At 41.8% G+C, this 13,958-nt stretch overlaps 1 protein-coding gene across 1 annotated transcript; it reads left to right on the top strand.

Annotated features, from left to right (window-relative positions):
• The first annotated feature begins 2,014 nt into the window (after positions 1–2,014).
• Positions 2,015–13,619, top strand: LOC129326601 (uncharacterized). The gene is made up of 6 exons (XM_054974835.1): positions 2,015–2,075; positions 3,355–3,633; positions 6,658–6,900; positions 9,774–9,911; positions 11,973–12,089; positions 13,136–13,619. The coding sequence occupies exons 1-6, from the start codon at positions 2,015–2,017 to the stop codon at positions 13,315–13,317; spliced, it is 1,020 nt and encodes a 339-aa protein (XP_054830810.1). The 3' UTR covers positions 13,318–13,619.
• The last annotated feature ends 339 nt before the right edge of the window (positions 13,620–13,958 follow it).

Below are 13,958 nucleotides of genomic sequence, written 5' to 3'. Positions count from 1 at the left end.
ATTTGAAATACGGGAACAATCTAAGGATGGGCAAGGAGGAGAGGGAGGAAGAAGAGCAAGGCATTAATATGTGATCTAATGACAAAAATTACATTATCTTCCATAACGTCTCCATTATGATGGGCACAGACTTCACAATACCTCAGTACCTACCTATCATATAATTCAGTGTTGCTTGAATATTAAATAATTGCTTATTATAGTAATAGCAGCAGCAGCAGCACAAAACTGAATGCAACCAAATGCAAGCAGTTGTAGGTTTCCATGTCAACTCATTCAGGTTGCCAAAGCATAATTAGGATTAATTTTAGCAATTCATAGATGACACATTTAATTTATGGGCTGGATCATAATCTCTATCAATAAGCGGACCCCATGCCATCTAAGTTTGTTCTGTTCCTATAGGTATAGGATTTGTTCAGCTCTCATTAATTCTCAAAATATACGTTGTGAGTGGAAGAACGTGCGTGTGGATTTTACACTCCAGAGCAATAGTTGGTGAGGTTTGGGTCCTGATCCAGATTATGTTAGTCTTGATTAGAGATGGGCACGAACAGCAATATGAACGAAAAAAAGCCATGAACAGTCCAATCAGCTGTTCGTGAACAAGCTGTTCGTGATGCCCCATTCTAAACGAACAGGTGGTCGTTGCAAGCCTTGTTCGTTGCTGTTCGGTGGTGTTCGTCAAGCCAGACAATCTGGCACCTGCAATCAATTCCTTTGGCAACTGGAGGCAGGGACTGCCTGAACTCTGTCTGAACTCCTGCTGTTGCCCTGGAAACCCCAATCTAAGCCCAGTTTAGCTTGATAGGCAGGTTTTCCTTTCAAGAGTGGAGCTCCAAATTTGTTACAAGGAAGCAAAGAGCAGGGGGGAGGGGGGCTCTCAGCTCTGGTTTTTCAGACAGTGAGGGAGAGACAGTTGCTGTTGGCATTTTGAGAGAGAGACAGGGAGAGTGCATTGGAACTTGAATTTTCTGTGTGTGGTGGGATAGGGATCTACCTCTTCAAGTTCCGGGGCTGCTGTCAGGCTCTGGGCCAAGCTATTATTTATTACTGGTACCTTTCCTGCTGCCTGCTCAGGTAAGGTTTCTGGGAATGGTGAGGTAGGTATCTACCACTTCAGGTTCCAGGGCTGCTGCCAGGCTCTGGGGCCAAGCTATTATTTATTATTGGTACATTTCCTGCTGTCTGCTCAGGTAGGGTTTCTGGGAGTGGTGTGGTAGGGATCTTGATGGCTGGAGGAGAGCCTGCTGGCTCCCACGAACAACGAACAACAAACATGTTTGTGAACAGGTCATATTCATCAATGTTCATTGTTAGTTGTTCGTGGATGGCTACGAACAACGAACACCATGTTCGGGTTTTTTTTCTGTTTGTGCCCATGTCTAGTCTTGATTCATTCCCATCCAACACAAGGGGATTTAAACAGGTTTGTTGTAAATGTTTTCAGTAGGTTGGAGCCAATGTCTTCCTTCTTATAAGCCTTCCTCAGTCAGAAGATGGCTTTTCCTGTAAGACTTGTGACTTAGCAGAAGCAAGTCTCTGGGTACAAGCCAATGCCATTAAGTTACAACTACCTTTAATAGAACTGGGACCTTTATTTTGCTGTTTGTATGTTGTACTCCACATTATACCAATTAGTGCAAAAACAAAGGCATAATATCAGGAAGGATATGCTTAGGAGTCTTCCTAGCTCTGATCCACTGGTTGGAACAGCCCTGCTCATGTCCCTCTTACACCACTTCTCTGTCGGGGTTTTATACACCCTGATTCCTCTGTACAAGTCCATAGTGATAGATTATCAAAATGCTGTGGCTACAGCATGAAATCAGTCAACCAAACCCTCTTCCGCTTTGTTTGGATACATTAGTCGTACATCCGTCCAGCATGAGTTTTTCTTCTTCTTTTCTTTTTTTGTTCTTGCTTCTGACATCATTTCCTGAGAAGTATATTGGTTTAGCAGTATAGCCAGGTCTTCTTCTCAACACACACACAATGCAAGAAGATGCTTAAAATGGATTTCAGTTCTTCTTTTCTCTTGCCATGCGTGCTGGTGATTCTGACCATTATTGATGGTAAGTGGAGAGATTTTCTTTATAAAACTGGCATTGCTTTGCCTAGGTGAGCAGAGGCTGTTATTTTGTTCAGATTTTGTTCCTTGTAAAAGAAATCTACAGGACTCAGGGAAATACTAGTTTCATAATCGCCAAAGCATGAAAAGGGGCAGTCAGTCCAAAGTAAGACAGATTTGCTCATAAACTAATTTTAACTAGATCCCTTGATATATTGCATTTGTATAGGCAAAGGAAACAGAGGAATTGAGAGGCTTTGCATGTAGTATAGCGGTTAGAAAGGGAGAAAGGAAGACAGAAATTTGGGGATCTGTTCTCACCTATCGATGTGACCTTGAGCAAATAATTTAGAGCTATAGAGCATATCATCATCAAATCATTAGGTTCCCAGTGGGTCTTAAGGTCCTGTCTAGTGTTTTGGAAGATTTTAGTTCAGATCCTTTTGTGTAACTGTTTTGGGAAACAGCGATCATGAGTTATAGTAAGGGAATCTAAAATCATCCAGTATTACAATTTTTTTTATCTTATTCAGATACCAATATTTTTTATTTTTAATAATGCTAGGCAGGTGGATTTTTTCTTGCTTTATTAATATGCAGAGTTATCAATATAAGTCTGTGGCCCATATGAAGTCATTATACTATTTTGCTTTATTAAGATTAATGAATCAGCCAGTCAAAGGAGTATTTGAATTCAGAAAAGATGATGCTTAAAAGAGAACAGCAGGTTAATTTCACAATATAACATTCAAATTATATAGCCCTTTCAAAAATATTAAATGCTTTGCCTGAATTAAGAGTTATATTTAGATCGTTTGCAACAATGGATGAGCAAATAATATTCTTTCAAAAGGGGCAGCTCTAATTAAAATCTGTGATGTATAAACAGATTAACTTACCATTCGTGAATGAAGGTTGTCAGTCACAGTATGTAATTTGCTGGATTTTTTTTCCTGGAGCTTTTTTCCTGGACTATTTCATTGCAATAAAACCTTGGATTTTACACAGATAAAATGCAGTTGTGAAGTTATGAGCTACATGGAGAAAAAGAGGGAGGCCCCGTTTACATCTTCCATCAATTTATAAAAAGTTTTCTCATTTTTTAATGTTAAGGATCACAGCGTGAACTCTTTGATAATGCCTCCTTTCAATGGGCAGGCTTTAATATATATGCCGTTGTGCCTAGACATTTCCTCCATTTGAAGCAGGGACAAGTGCCTTTTGTAGGAGGCCAGTGTTAAGGGACTCCAAAACATAACAGTGGTGCTTTCTTACTGTTACAGGTAGGGCTTACGCTGACATGGACCGGCTCACTGGAATCACTGGCAGCAAAATTGTTTTCCCTTTAGATCTTCAAAACCAAAGTGATTTCTCAGTAATAGCCATAAATGGAATGAAGCACTCAGTACGCTTATCAACAACAGACTGTTTCAAATACGATAGCCGACAGATGTGCCTGATAAATGGGTCTCTGGAGTTGGAAAGCATATCACAAAATGACGCAGGGTTGTATCAGTTTTTTCCCCAAAACAAGAACAAAACTTTCTTGCTGACAGTCTTTGGTAAGTGTTGTTATTTTGAAATCAACAATGACAAAGTCTAAGAGTTTAACTGATAGCTGAGGCTTCATGTTGAGCATGATTTTAAGCATCTGTACTCAGAATTAAGCGCTATTGGGATTATTAGGGCTTATCCCCAAGGAGCATTAAGAAAAACTAGAGTACTTGGAATAAGTTTACATTTAAACTTTTGCAACTTCTGATTTTAGTGGGACTCTCTCAAGTAATTATATGCAGACTTAAACCCACTGAAATCAATGGATTATGACTGGATCACATCTATATAGAATTACGCTCTCAAGACCCTTGTGCTCAGCTGGTTCTTCAGAGCAACCTCCTCCTCCCTACGGCTACCACACCAAATAACAACTGCATGACAATCAGATATTTGACTTCATTGACTATGCCTGAAAACAATTAGCAAATGTGGATTGAATAGTAGTGTGCCAGTCATGGTTAGTGCTGGCTGCAGACCTTTCCAGTTATCTGTTTCACTATGTGCCCCTTGCAACCTAGGCTAAAATTAAAGCAAACAAGTAAACTTGGCTGTGTGCAGTGTTGTCCTGTTATTTTGCCCCGAGTCTAGTTTAAACGAAGTACTCTAATATTGTTACCTTTTTAATATAGGCAAAGGTTTTGTGGCTTTACCTGTTGTGTGACAGGCAGAAATCAACAAGAAAAGGTTTTTCTGACCTAAAGATACAGTGATGTAGGCCTCAAGTAATTCACTGTAAGTTGGCATGCCCCGGCAAAAAAAATTGTGCACAGCTTTCCTCCATCATTAACTGAAGCTTTTGCTCATGGATAATGTTCTGTTTTTCAGAACTGGAAACTGGAATGAACAGAGCATGGTTTCCAGTTCTGAAAAACACCAGGCTAACAAAACATTCTATCCCCGACAATAGCCCTGCAGAGAAGATTAGCACATCAAGTACCAATCCATATGCAAAAGAACCTCCTCAGGATACAGTGAAGCCTCCCGCCATTAGCATTCCACACCCTGGGAAACTCTTACAGGATGACTCAGCTCAACCCCACCCCTCCTGAGTAGATACAAATGACCTACATCTTTTCCACACTGTGACACTGAGAGATCTCTGTCTTTTGGTGCTACACCTCTGAAGATGCCAGCCACAGCTGCTGGCGAAACGTCAGGAACTACAATGCCAAGACCACGGCAATACAGCCCGGAAAACCCACAACAACCATTATCCTTCTAATTATTAGTGAGGTCCTTTTTGAATCATAGAGTTACAGTCCAACCTGCTGCCCAATGCAGGAACAGCCTAAAACATCCTCAACAAGTATTCATCCAGCCACTCCTTGAAGACTGCCAATGAGGGGGGAACCCACCACATCCCTAGCCAGCCAGTTCCACTGCTGAATTACTGTTAATGTGAAGAAGTTTCTCCTAACGTTCAGCTGGTACTTTCCCTCCTGTAGTTTAAATCCATTGTTTCAAGTCCTATCCTCTGTTGCCAACAGGAATAGTTCCATTCTCTCCTTTAAGTGACAGCCTTTTAAATACTTAAAGAGAGCAATCATGTTTCCCCTCAACTTCCTTTTCTCCGAAATGAATGTTCCCAGGTCCCTCAGTCTTTCCTCATAGGCTTGGTCTCCAGGCCCTATGAGGTTCATCCTAGTTGCTCTCCTCAGCACCCATTCCAACCTGTCCACATCTTTTTTGAAGTGAACCCTCCAGAACTGCACATAATACTCCAGGTGGGCCCTGACCAACACAGTATATAGTGGGATAATGACATCCTGAGTTTTAATGTTATGCCTTTTTTAACACACCCCAATATTGACTTCACTTATTTTGCTGCTGCATCACTCAGATAGGAATTGCGTGGACTGTGCAGAGAGAAAGCTTTTCATCAACGAGTAGGATAATAGTTCATTAATTCTGATAGAACTCTAGTAAAACCAAACATGGTAGGCTGGCTCTACATATATTAATGGAATATAAAAAAGGGACTGGATACAAAAGGAATTTCAAGGGCCTACAGGAGTCAGACTCATTTACATATGACTCTTAAATAGGGCCGGAGCCAGGGTGAGGCCAGTGGGTGTACAGCCCCACACCACTCATCCCATCTGTCACTTAACAAAAAGAGATTTTGTGACTTTTTTAAAAGAAAGAGCTGCTTTTTAGAACAAAACATTTTAAGAACATGAAGAACCGTGCTGGATCAGCCACACAGTTCCTCTAGTCTAGTCCCTCATTCTGTTCCACAGAGTAGCCAGCCCGTTGCCAACAAACCAGGGCTCCTAAAACTGGTATTCAGAGGAAAATTGTCTGTACATGTGATCCCATGTGCCACCCAAAGGCAAAAAAGCAGAACTGCAGTTGAAATGACAAATGCATTGGTGCCCTTGGTACAGCTCTATTGGAGATTTAAACAATAATTTTAACAATTGATTTTAATATACAATAAGCATTTTTGGTGCTTGCCTTCCAATTCATGTTTAAATAGCGATCACGGTCTGTAGGAATCCCACCCCTATAAATATTTTCATTGCAGGCTTTGAGACAGAATGACAAATATGCAGAGCATTTTAAAAAAGATAAAGAATAATCAATGAATAGCATTCATGAGCCCGCAGATTTTCCACACATTACTTATGATATTTCTTTCTTGCATTCACATCCCACCTTTCTTCTGCCACAGAAATCAAAGTAGCATACTTAGGGTTCCCTGGAAGTCTCCCAACCAAGCAGGGACTAGACCAAGCTTCAGACCAGGAAGGGTTCAGCAAGGTGTCATGCACTTTCCAACAACACCCTGAGACCTATTCACTCAAAACCAGTCATGTTTCAGTCCCGCTGAAATCAGCTGTACGTACTGCAGCTAATTTGCATAAGCTTCCAAGGACTTCAATAAGACTTGGGGTGGGGTGGGGGGAGGATAACATTCTTTGGATTGGAGGCCACTGTTTCCACTAGACAATCTTCACATATACTGACATCCTGTCAAATTAACTTGTCTCTTCCTGTTTGGCTGTTGTCACCATCCCCTTGCCTAGAGCCACCCCCAACTATCCATATTCATTGCCTACCTGGTGGCAAAGCAGAACTGTCCTGTGAAGAGGGCAATCTCTTTAAAGATGTTTACTGGACCCTGAATGGGAGTCTTCTGAATGATTCAGACGTTTGCGTGAAAGATGGTGGCAGGAAGATTAGTCTGGAGAAAAGAGTAAATGCAAAGCTGGTTTGCCACAGAAGAAACTCTTCTATCCTCTTTTCCACTGAGTTGTTGTGTGATGATGGTAAGCTACACTATTTTCACTTTTTTTTCCTTTTTTGTATCTGTAGATCTTTTGGAATCCTTTTCTTTATGATTTTCTCTGTGCCTATTTAACAGTTCAGGGAACCACAGACATTGCAAAATAGCAAAGATGATAAGGGAATACAACTAGAGGTAGATCTTTTCCCCCTTTAAAAATGCATGGCTATTTACAGTACTGATGAGCGGACATTCTTCCACCTTACTATCTGAATATGATCAACAGTAGTTGACAGAAGTTTGGCCTTAAATCCCAAGGGCGCTTCTTCCAGATGGGAAGCACTTCTACCGGTAGAAGAGGTGGAGGGCATATTTTGCAGCCCCCCTACATTGACCCCTGTGATTTTCCAGGGAGTTCCAATGGGGGGCACATTTCTACATGCAGGGCAGGGAGAAGACTGAAACAGGAAGGGGAAATAGGAAACCCACCACTTATGCAGAGCAATTCCAGTCGGACTGCATAAGATCCAAGCTGCACTGTGGAATATGTGTATTAATAATGCATTAATAATAATACATTCACCCTCCCTAACTTACCACCTTATTTCAGTTTATAGCAGCCTGTATATACAACTCTCTTCCCTTCTATGTGAACTAAGATAGACCCCTGCCTCTGTCTCTGCCATTGGCTCTGTCAGAAGAGAGGGCTTAGAAGGGCTGGTTCAATGTGAAGATTACTTGAGCAGCCTCCTATGTGCTAGTAATCCATCTTAAAATATTTTTTTTAAAAAAACTTTTATAATTAGGGCAGGCATAACAAGAAAAAGCGTTCCCCCCTCCCCAAATCAGTGAGGTTAACTTAAGGCTGTGGCCATTGAAGCCGTAACATTAAAAGAAAGGAAGTATTTACTCAAACATACCTATGAATTGTCCCATACAGGTGGGCCATAGGCTAATGAAGTCCTGCTCCTTGTGACGTCAAGATTCTCTAGTCGTGAAACATATATGAATATGTCAAATTTATTTCCCTTACCCAGCTGATACCCTCTTCCCCAAAATCTCCAACTGACCCTTATCTCCCAACACAGATGCCATTAATGTGATCATTTTTCCAGAACCACAATAGTCAGAAGAACAGCCATCAATGTCCTCAGCCAAATAGCACTGCCCTTAACTTTTAAAAAACCCTTGTTTATTCTTTCTCAAATAATCACAAATTATTATAAGCTTCCAATTAAAACCTTATCCTCATTTGTAGATGCAAAACGAGTAAATTATTCACAATATGGGCAATCTATCCTGCTTATTAATGTTGTTGCCCTGGATCAGAAGGACTAAACAAACAAAAAAGCAGAGTAGTTTCTTTGCTATTCATTACTCAGTGAACGTTTTGAATGGATTGCAGTCAATGGATTGCTCACAGACTGCTAACTGCGGGCAGTCATGCATGGCTTTGATATTGATAATGCGATAACTGTGCTGTATGATTCCCCCCAGTCATAGGGCCAAGCTACAAGTGACGAATGACACTTGAATGGCAAGTGGATTGAGTGGAGCACAAGTGAACAGGGAGAAATACACTTGCCGTTCAAGTGTCATTTGTCACTTGTAGCTTGGCCCATAGAGAGCTATTTCTGCTCTTTCGTTTCATCCTGCAATTAGAGGGAGCTGTAGCAACAGCTGCAAGAATAGTGGTCTTGCCATACCACAGTGCCTTAGAATGTGCTATCTGCCCAAGTGTGTTTGAACATCTCATCTGGGCCACCAAACATACTGTGCTATTCATGCCACTTCCCTTTATCTTCTATCCTGGATGCACATTTAAAATAATATTAACACTGAAACGGAACTTTGTTTTCTCTTAGCATTTTGTAGGTGTGTGTGTCTCTCTCTGCTGGCTGCCCTCTGGAGCTGTGGGCACCTTCCAGGACAGACACTGATGCCACTGGCAGGTGGCGGGGCGGGGGGGACAGGGCCGGTTGGCATCCCTCCACCACTGGTACCCTAGACAATCTCCTAGAGCCACCTAGTAAAAGGGCCTCTCCTGCATTTTGGAAGAAGGAGATATATATAGTAGAAAAGTGCACATGGAGGCATTTTATTTATTTATTTATTTATTTATTTATTTATTTATTTATTTATTTATTTATTTATTTATTTATTTATTTATTTAATTTATAGTCCGCCTTTCTCATTGAGCCTCAAGGCGGATTACACAGTATGAGCTTAGTATAATCAGTATCAAGTACATTTTCATACAGTATCAAGTACATTTCCATACAGTGTCAAGGACATTTCCATAAACAATGCCATAGGGTAAATATAAACAAGTTTATAAAGACATACCATTAGCAAGGATCCTAAACAACCATCAGAGCTACACAGGCAGGTGTGAAGCATTTAGAGATTGATAGTTAAACATTAGGGATGTGTAAATCTTGCATTATCTAGTAAAAAACATCACTTTCCAGCTTTTGCCTACTAGGTATACAAGCTACAAAATAATATGCCCTCATAAAAAAGGATACTTGAGATTAATATAGCCCTTTCTGTGTCCAACATGCTTCATGCACAGTATCTCATTGTAATGCTCTCAACAGCTCTGTACAGTAGGCCAATATTATTATCTCTATATTGCAGATGGGTTGCATGCCCGTAGCTCCTTAGACAGTTCTGAGTAGAGGCAAGATTTGAACCACGGACCTTGTGGATCACAGTCCATTCCTTTACCTTTATGCTATATCAGTTCTTGTTCAGTTGAAGCACTCCTGTACACTCTTCTGCTTGATTTTCTGTGATGTTTGCTTTCCTTACGAGCTCTGTTTCCTCCCATTGGCTTGAGCTCATTTGTTGGGAGTGCAAGCATTGGTTTCCTCTGGTTTTACTGCATAAGTACCGGCTGTTTCTTTCAACCAGGTGATCTTCTGAAACACCCTCTGTTCCTCCTCATTCTGGCAGCGTCTGGAGGGGCTGCAGTTCTTTTAGCTGTTATTGCCTCCCTGATTACGTGCTGCTGCATGAAAAGCAAACATAATTTCATTCCAGTGCCAGCAGGTAAGTACAGTTTCCCTTGTTTTGCATGGTGCATCCCTCACCTTCATTTTGAGGTGACTCTCGTAGAAGAATCTGAGCTTTTCCCTGTGGCGCACACATTGGGACAGAGATGCAAATTTTGTAGCCAGGCAACCCAAAGTCTGCAATCAGCCACAATACAGTTCTTCAGTTTACTTGCAACAATATCCTCAGCCTCATCTTTTTCTCCTTTTCAAATTTTTTATCTTGCTATATTTCTGCAAAAATAGCTTAGGATTTGTTTCCAGCACTTCCCATGCTGTATAGTTCCCATGTGTCCCTCCACTCCTCCAACGTGCATCTGACTGGGGCTAATTCACACACTATCAAAGCCTCATGTCCTCTATGTGGCCAGTATGATCCCTGTCAACCAGACATCCTCCTGGAGTTCCATGCTCAGAACTTCAATCGCTGACGTGAATGGATCTGACACAGGGCCAAGCTACACATGACGAATGACACTTGAACAGCAAGTGTATTTCTCCCTGTTCACTTGCCCTCCACTCAATCCACTTGCCGTTCAAGTGTCATTCGTCATGTGTAGCTTGGCCCTAAGATCCATACTGTGGCGCTCAGGGAGAGCAGGCGTAAGACTTCTCCTGCATGCTATTAGTCTAAGCAGTCCTGGAAAGGCACTATGTGCCCTGGTTTGGGAAATGTGTATGCTTGTATTAGTACATTTCCCCAACACTGCAAATAGCCAGGGCCATTTCAGACCAGGAAAATGGCACACAGGAGAAGACTTAATCCCGCTCTAACTGCACCCCATGATCCTGATCCAAAACAGGACCAATGTAGGAACACAAGAATTTTATAACATGTGAATTGCCCCTTAGGCTTGCTACTCAGTTCCTAAATACACACAAATAATGTGTCATCTGTTGCCCAAATTTCTCATCAAGCCTACCCAGGTCTTTCTTTAAAGCTTTTCAGCAATTCTTCATGCTCCTCCTTACATGGCTGTCCAATTACAAAGAGCATCAGGAAGAGAATGGATCCAGTGACTGATTCATCCCCTTTGGATGGTTCTCAATGCACTATTATAAGCACATGAAATATAACGAATAATGAGGTTCAAGAGGCTTCATCACCGAAAGGGGCTTCATCACAGATGCCTAGGGAATTCAGACACAAAGAAACATGATGGCATCACCAGCCAGTTTGGTGCAGTGGTTAAGAATGGCAGGACTCTAATCTGGAGAACCGGGTTTGATTCCCTACTCCTCCACTTGAAGCCAGCTGGGTGACCTTCGGCTAGTCACAGCTTTCTGGAGCTCTCTCAGCCCCACCCACCTCACAGGGTGATTGTTGTGAGGGTAATAATAACACACTTTGTAAACCACTCTAAGTGGGTGTTAAGTTGTCCTGAAGGATGGTATATAAATCGAATGTTATGTTATTATTCTGCTGGAGGTCTCTGTGAAGAATGAAGCCTCTGGGACACATGCATTTTTGTTAAGTTTCTTACCAGATCCAAGACATTCAGCACCCAAACCACACTCTGGCAAGTGTTCCAGAAGGTCAGTAGAATACAGATCAGGGAATCTGTATCAACTAATCTTATTCCAGAGAAGAACCTGGGAATCTTGTCTATCGTTAAGTGGGGCGAATACAAGCTGACTTTACATTTTCTTTGAGTTGCTATCTTATTATATGCATTCCTTATATTTATCTTCATTTCCCTTTCCTGTTCTCTCTCATCTAAACTGAGGGTATAAACTATTCAGAGTATCCCCCCTTTGTAAGGCATCACACATTTGTTGGGGGAAACATTAAAAAGGAGTCTTGTGGTACCTTAGACACTGCCAGATATATTATGCCATTGTAGTAATCAAGCTGCCACAAGATTTCTTTTTGGTTTTGCTGCACCAAACTAACATGGCTACCCATGGGGATTTGCACTTTGACAAGGATATTAATGCGATTTTGTATGGATTCTGTTGGCTGTCTTGGACATTTTACAGATTAATGGATTTGGTGATGGTGAACTCTAACAGGTCAGACTGGTTGTTCCTTTCAGCCTCTTATTACTCTTTCCTACAGAAGATAAGGAAGAAGGGATCACCCTGTCTGCCATTTCCAGTGAAGGACCAAAGAGTTCCCCTAATGGAGAACACTGTGAAGCTACAGAGACCCTAGCTGACAGCACCACCAATCCAGGTGGGTACATTGGTCTGGGACATTATTATTCACTAGCAAAGTTATGTGAGAAAGGACAGTTAGACAAGATGCACTTGTGTAGATGCTTCTCCCTGGATACTGGAGTAGAGATGATGGGTGGCAGCCATGGAACTGCTCTCCCCTTCCAAATATCCTTTGAGTAGGGCCAATTCGTATGTGGCCATGATGCAAAAAGGCTAATTGAAACAGGTGTTGGATGGTGACAGCTCACCGCAGAGGGTTACTTGCATTGAGTAAAGAGCATCTTTTAACCCCTAACACCTAAAGGCTTGGTGTTGTGCATGAAAAACTGTTCTACAAATTATTCTTTATTTAGAAAATGTATGTACCACCTAACCAGAAAACAGAGACAGTGATGTGTAATGGTTATGGTGCCAGCCTAGGATCTGGGAGACCCAGGTTCAAAGCCTCACTCTGCCGTTAAAGCTTTCTGGGTGACCTTGGGCCATTCACACACTCAGCCTAACCTACCTCACAGGGTTCCTGTGGAGAGAATGGTAAATGGAGGAAAGGAGGATGATATAAGCCACTCTAGGTCTGCAGTGGGGAGAAAAAAGGGGTATAAATGAAGTAAATAAATAAAAGAAATGCTCAAGGTGGCTCACAAATTAAAAACAATACAATAAAATCATAAAATTGCAAGGTAAGAATTTTCAGCAATAAAACAAGCCATAAGAACAATCTGAAAGGACAGTATGGCGAGCCTCAAGAGAGGGCATTCCAGAGGTGAGGTGCCGTCAACAGTCCTGTTTCCACCTGTCTCCCATGTTACTTGAGCATTAAGGCTGTTGTGTTTACTGCCTATCATATGGAAATCATTTCAGGTAGTTTTTGCATAACAGTCTGGAAGCAACTACACAAGGAGTAAACCTGTTCATGCCCAAAGAGCTGAGGTCTTGGTAGGTCATGTTTATTGTTAGCTTTATTTACAATAATTGAAGGCAAGATGAAAATGTGGATGAAGCATACACAAATATATATTGTATGTATATATCTATATCATTCTGCAATTTGTTCCCTTTAAGGTCCTGGAAGACTCCAACAAGGGGCCAAGATAGACCCAAATCCTAAGGTGGAGCCGGAAACAGAACGAGGACACCAAACACAGGCAGAAGCTGCAACAGAAACTGAGTTTCAAGAGGTCATGGTTGATGCTGCAGCCCTGGAAGCAGCGAGTGACTGTTTCCCTGATCCTGTTGAAGCTTGATCAGATGCATTCCCTTTGCCCCTTCCTGAAGCCTTGGGAAGTGGTACCTCTTTGTTTCAGCTATCATCTGATAACAATACTGCCCTGTAATCACCTGTATACAGACAGCCAAGAGTGTAGCTTAATTAAAATATGGTTCTCACAAGTCGTCCTCCTAATATGAACCCAGATGTAAAAATCACTCCCCACGCTCTATAATTTTCTTCTTTGATCCCATCTCTGTTTTCTAGGGTTATTTAACCCCTGTAGTTATCAGTTCTGCTTAAGCGTGGCCACACAGTTCCCACAAGAGAATCCCAGGATTTCTTTCATTCTGCAGCCAGAATCTAGATTTTAGAAGCCATCAGGTGGGACACCCTTAGTGGCCTCCTGTAATCTGGAAGAGGTGGGGCATGCAAACAGAACGTGGTCAGCCTGCTACTGATCTTCTTAGATATTCCATACAAAGTGAGAATGATGGAGCTGCTGTGCCACAGACACTGGGCGTATCCCTGACCGCACCGCTTCATGGAGCCTGCTGTGCCATGAACCAGACTTCCAGCTCCAAACCCTTTACTTAGTTCTCATTCTCACAAACTGGAAGGAATAGTCCCAGGCATCACGACTGTATGTCATTTTGTAGAAAATTACCAAATCTTTTG

This window comes from Eublepharis macularius, chromosome 3 (assembly GCF_028583425.1).
Source record: "Eublepharis macularius isolate TG4126 chromosome 3, MPM_Emac_v1.0, whole genome shotgun sequence".
NCBI classification, from domain to species: domain Eukaryota; kingdom Metazoa; phylum Chordata; class Lepidosauria; order Squamata; family Eublepharidae; genus Eublepharis; species Eublepharis macularius.
Note: the sequence above shows the minus strand (reverse complement) of the source record. Positions and strands in the feature narration are given on the sequence as shown.

Bases quoted from the DNA above. Each gene is read 5' to 3' on its own strand.
- LOC129326601 (XM_054974835.1), top strand. From the start codon at position 2,015: ATGGATTTCAGTTCTTCTTTTCTCTTGCCATGCGTGCTGGTGATTCTG. The intron at 2,076-3,354 runs GTAAGTGGAGAG...TTACTGTTACAG, and splicing joins GATTCTGACCATTATTGATG to GTAGGGCTTACGCTGACATG. The intron at 3,634-6,657 runs GTAAGTGTTGTT...CCCCTTGCCTAG, and splicing joins TTTCTTGCTGACAGTCTTTG to AGCCACCCCCAACTATCCAT.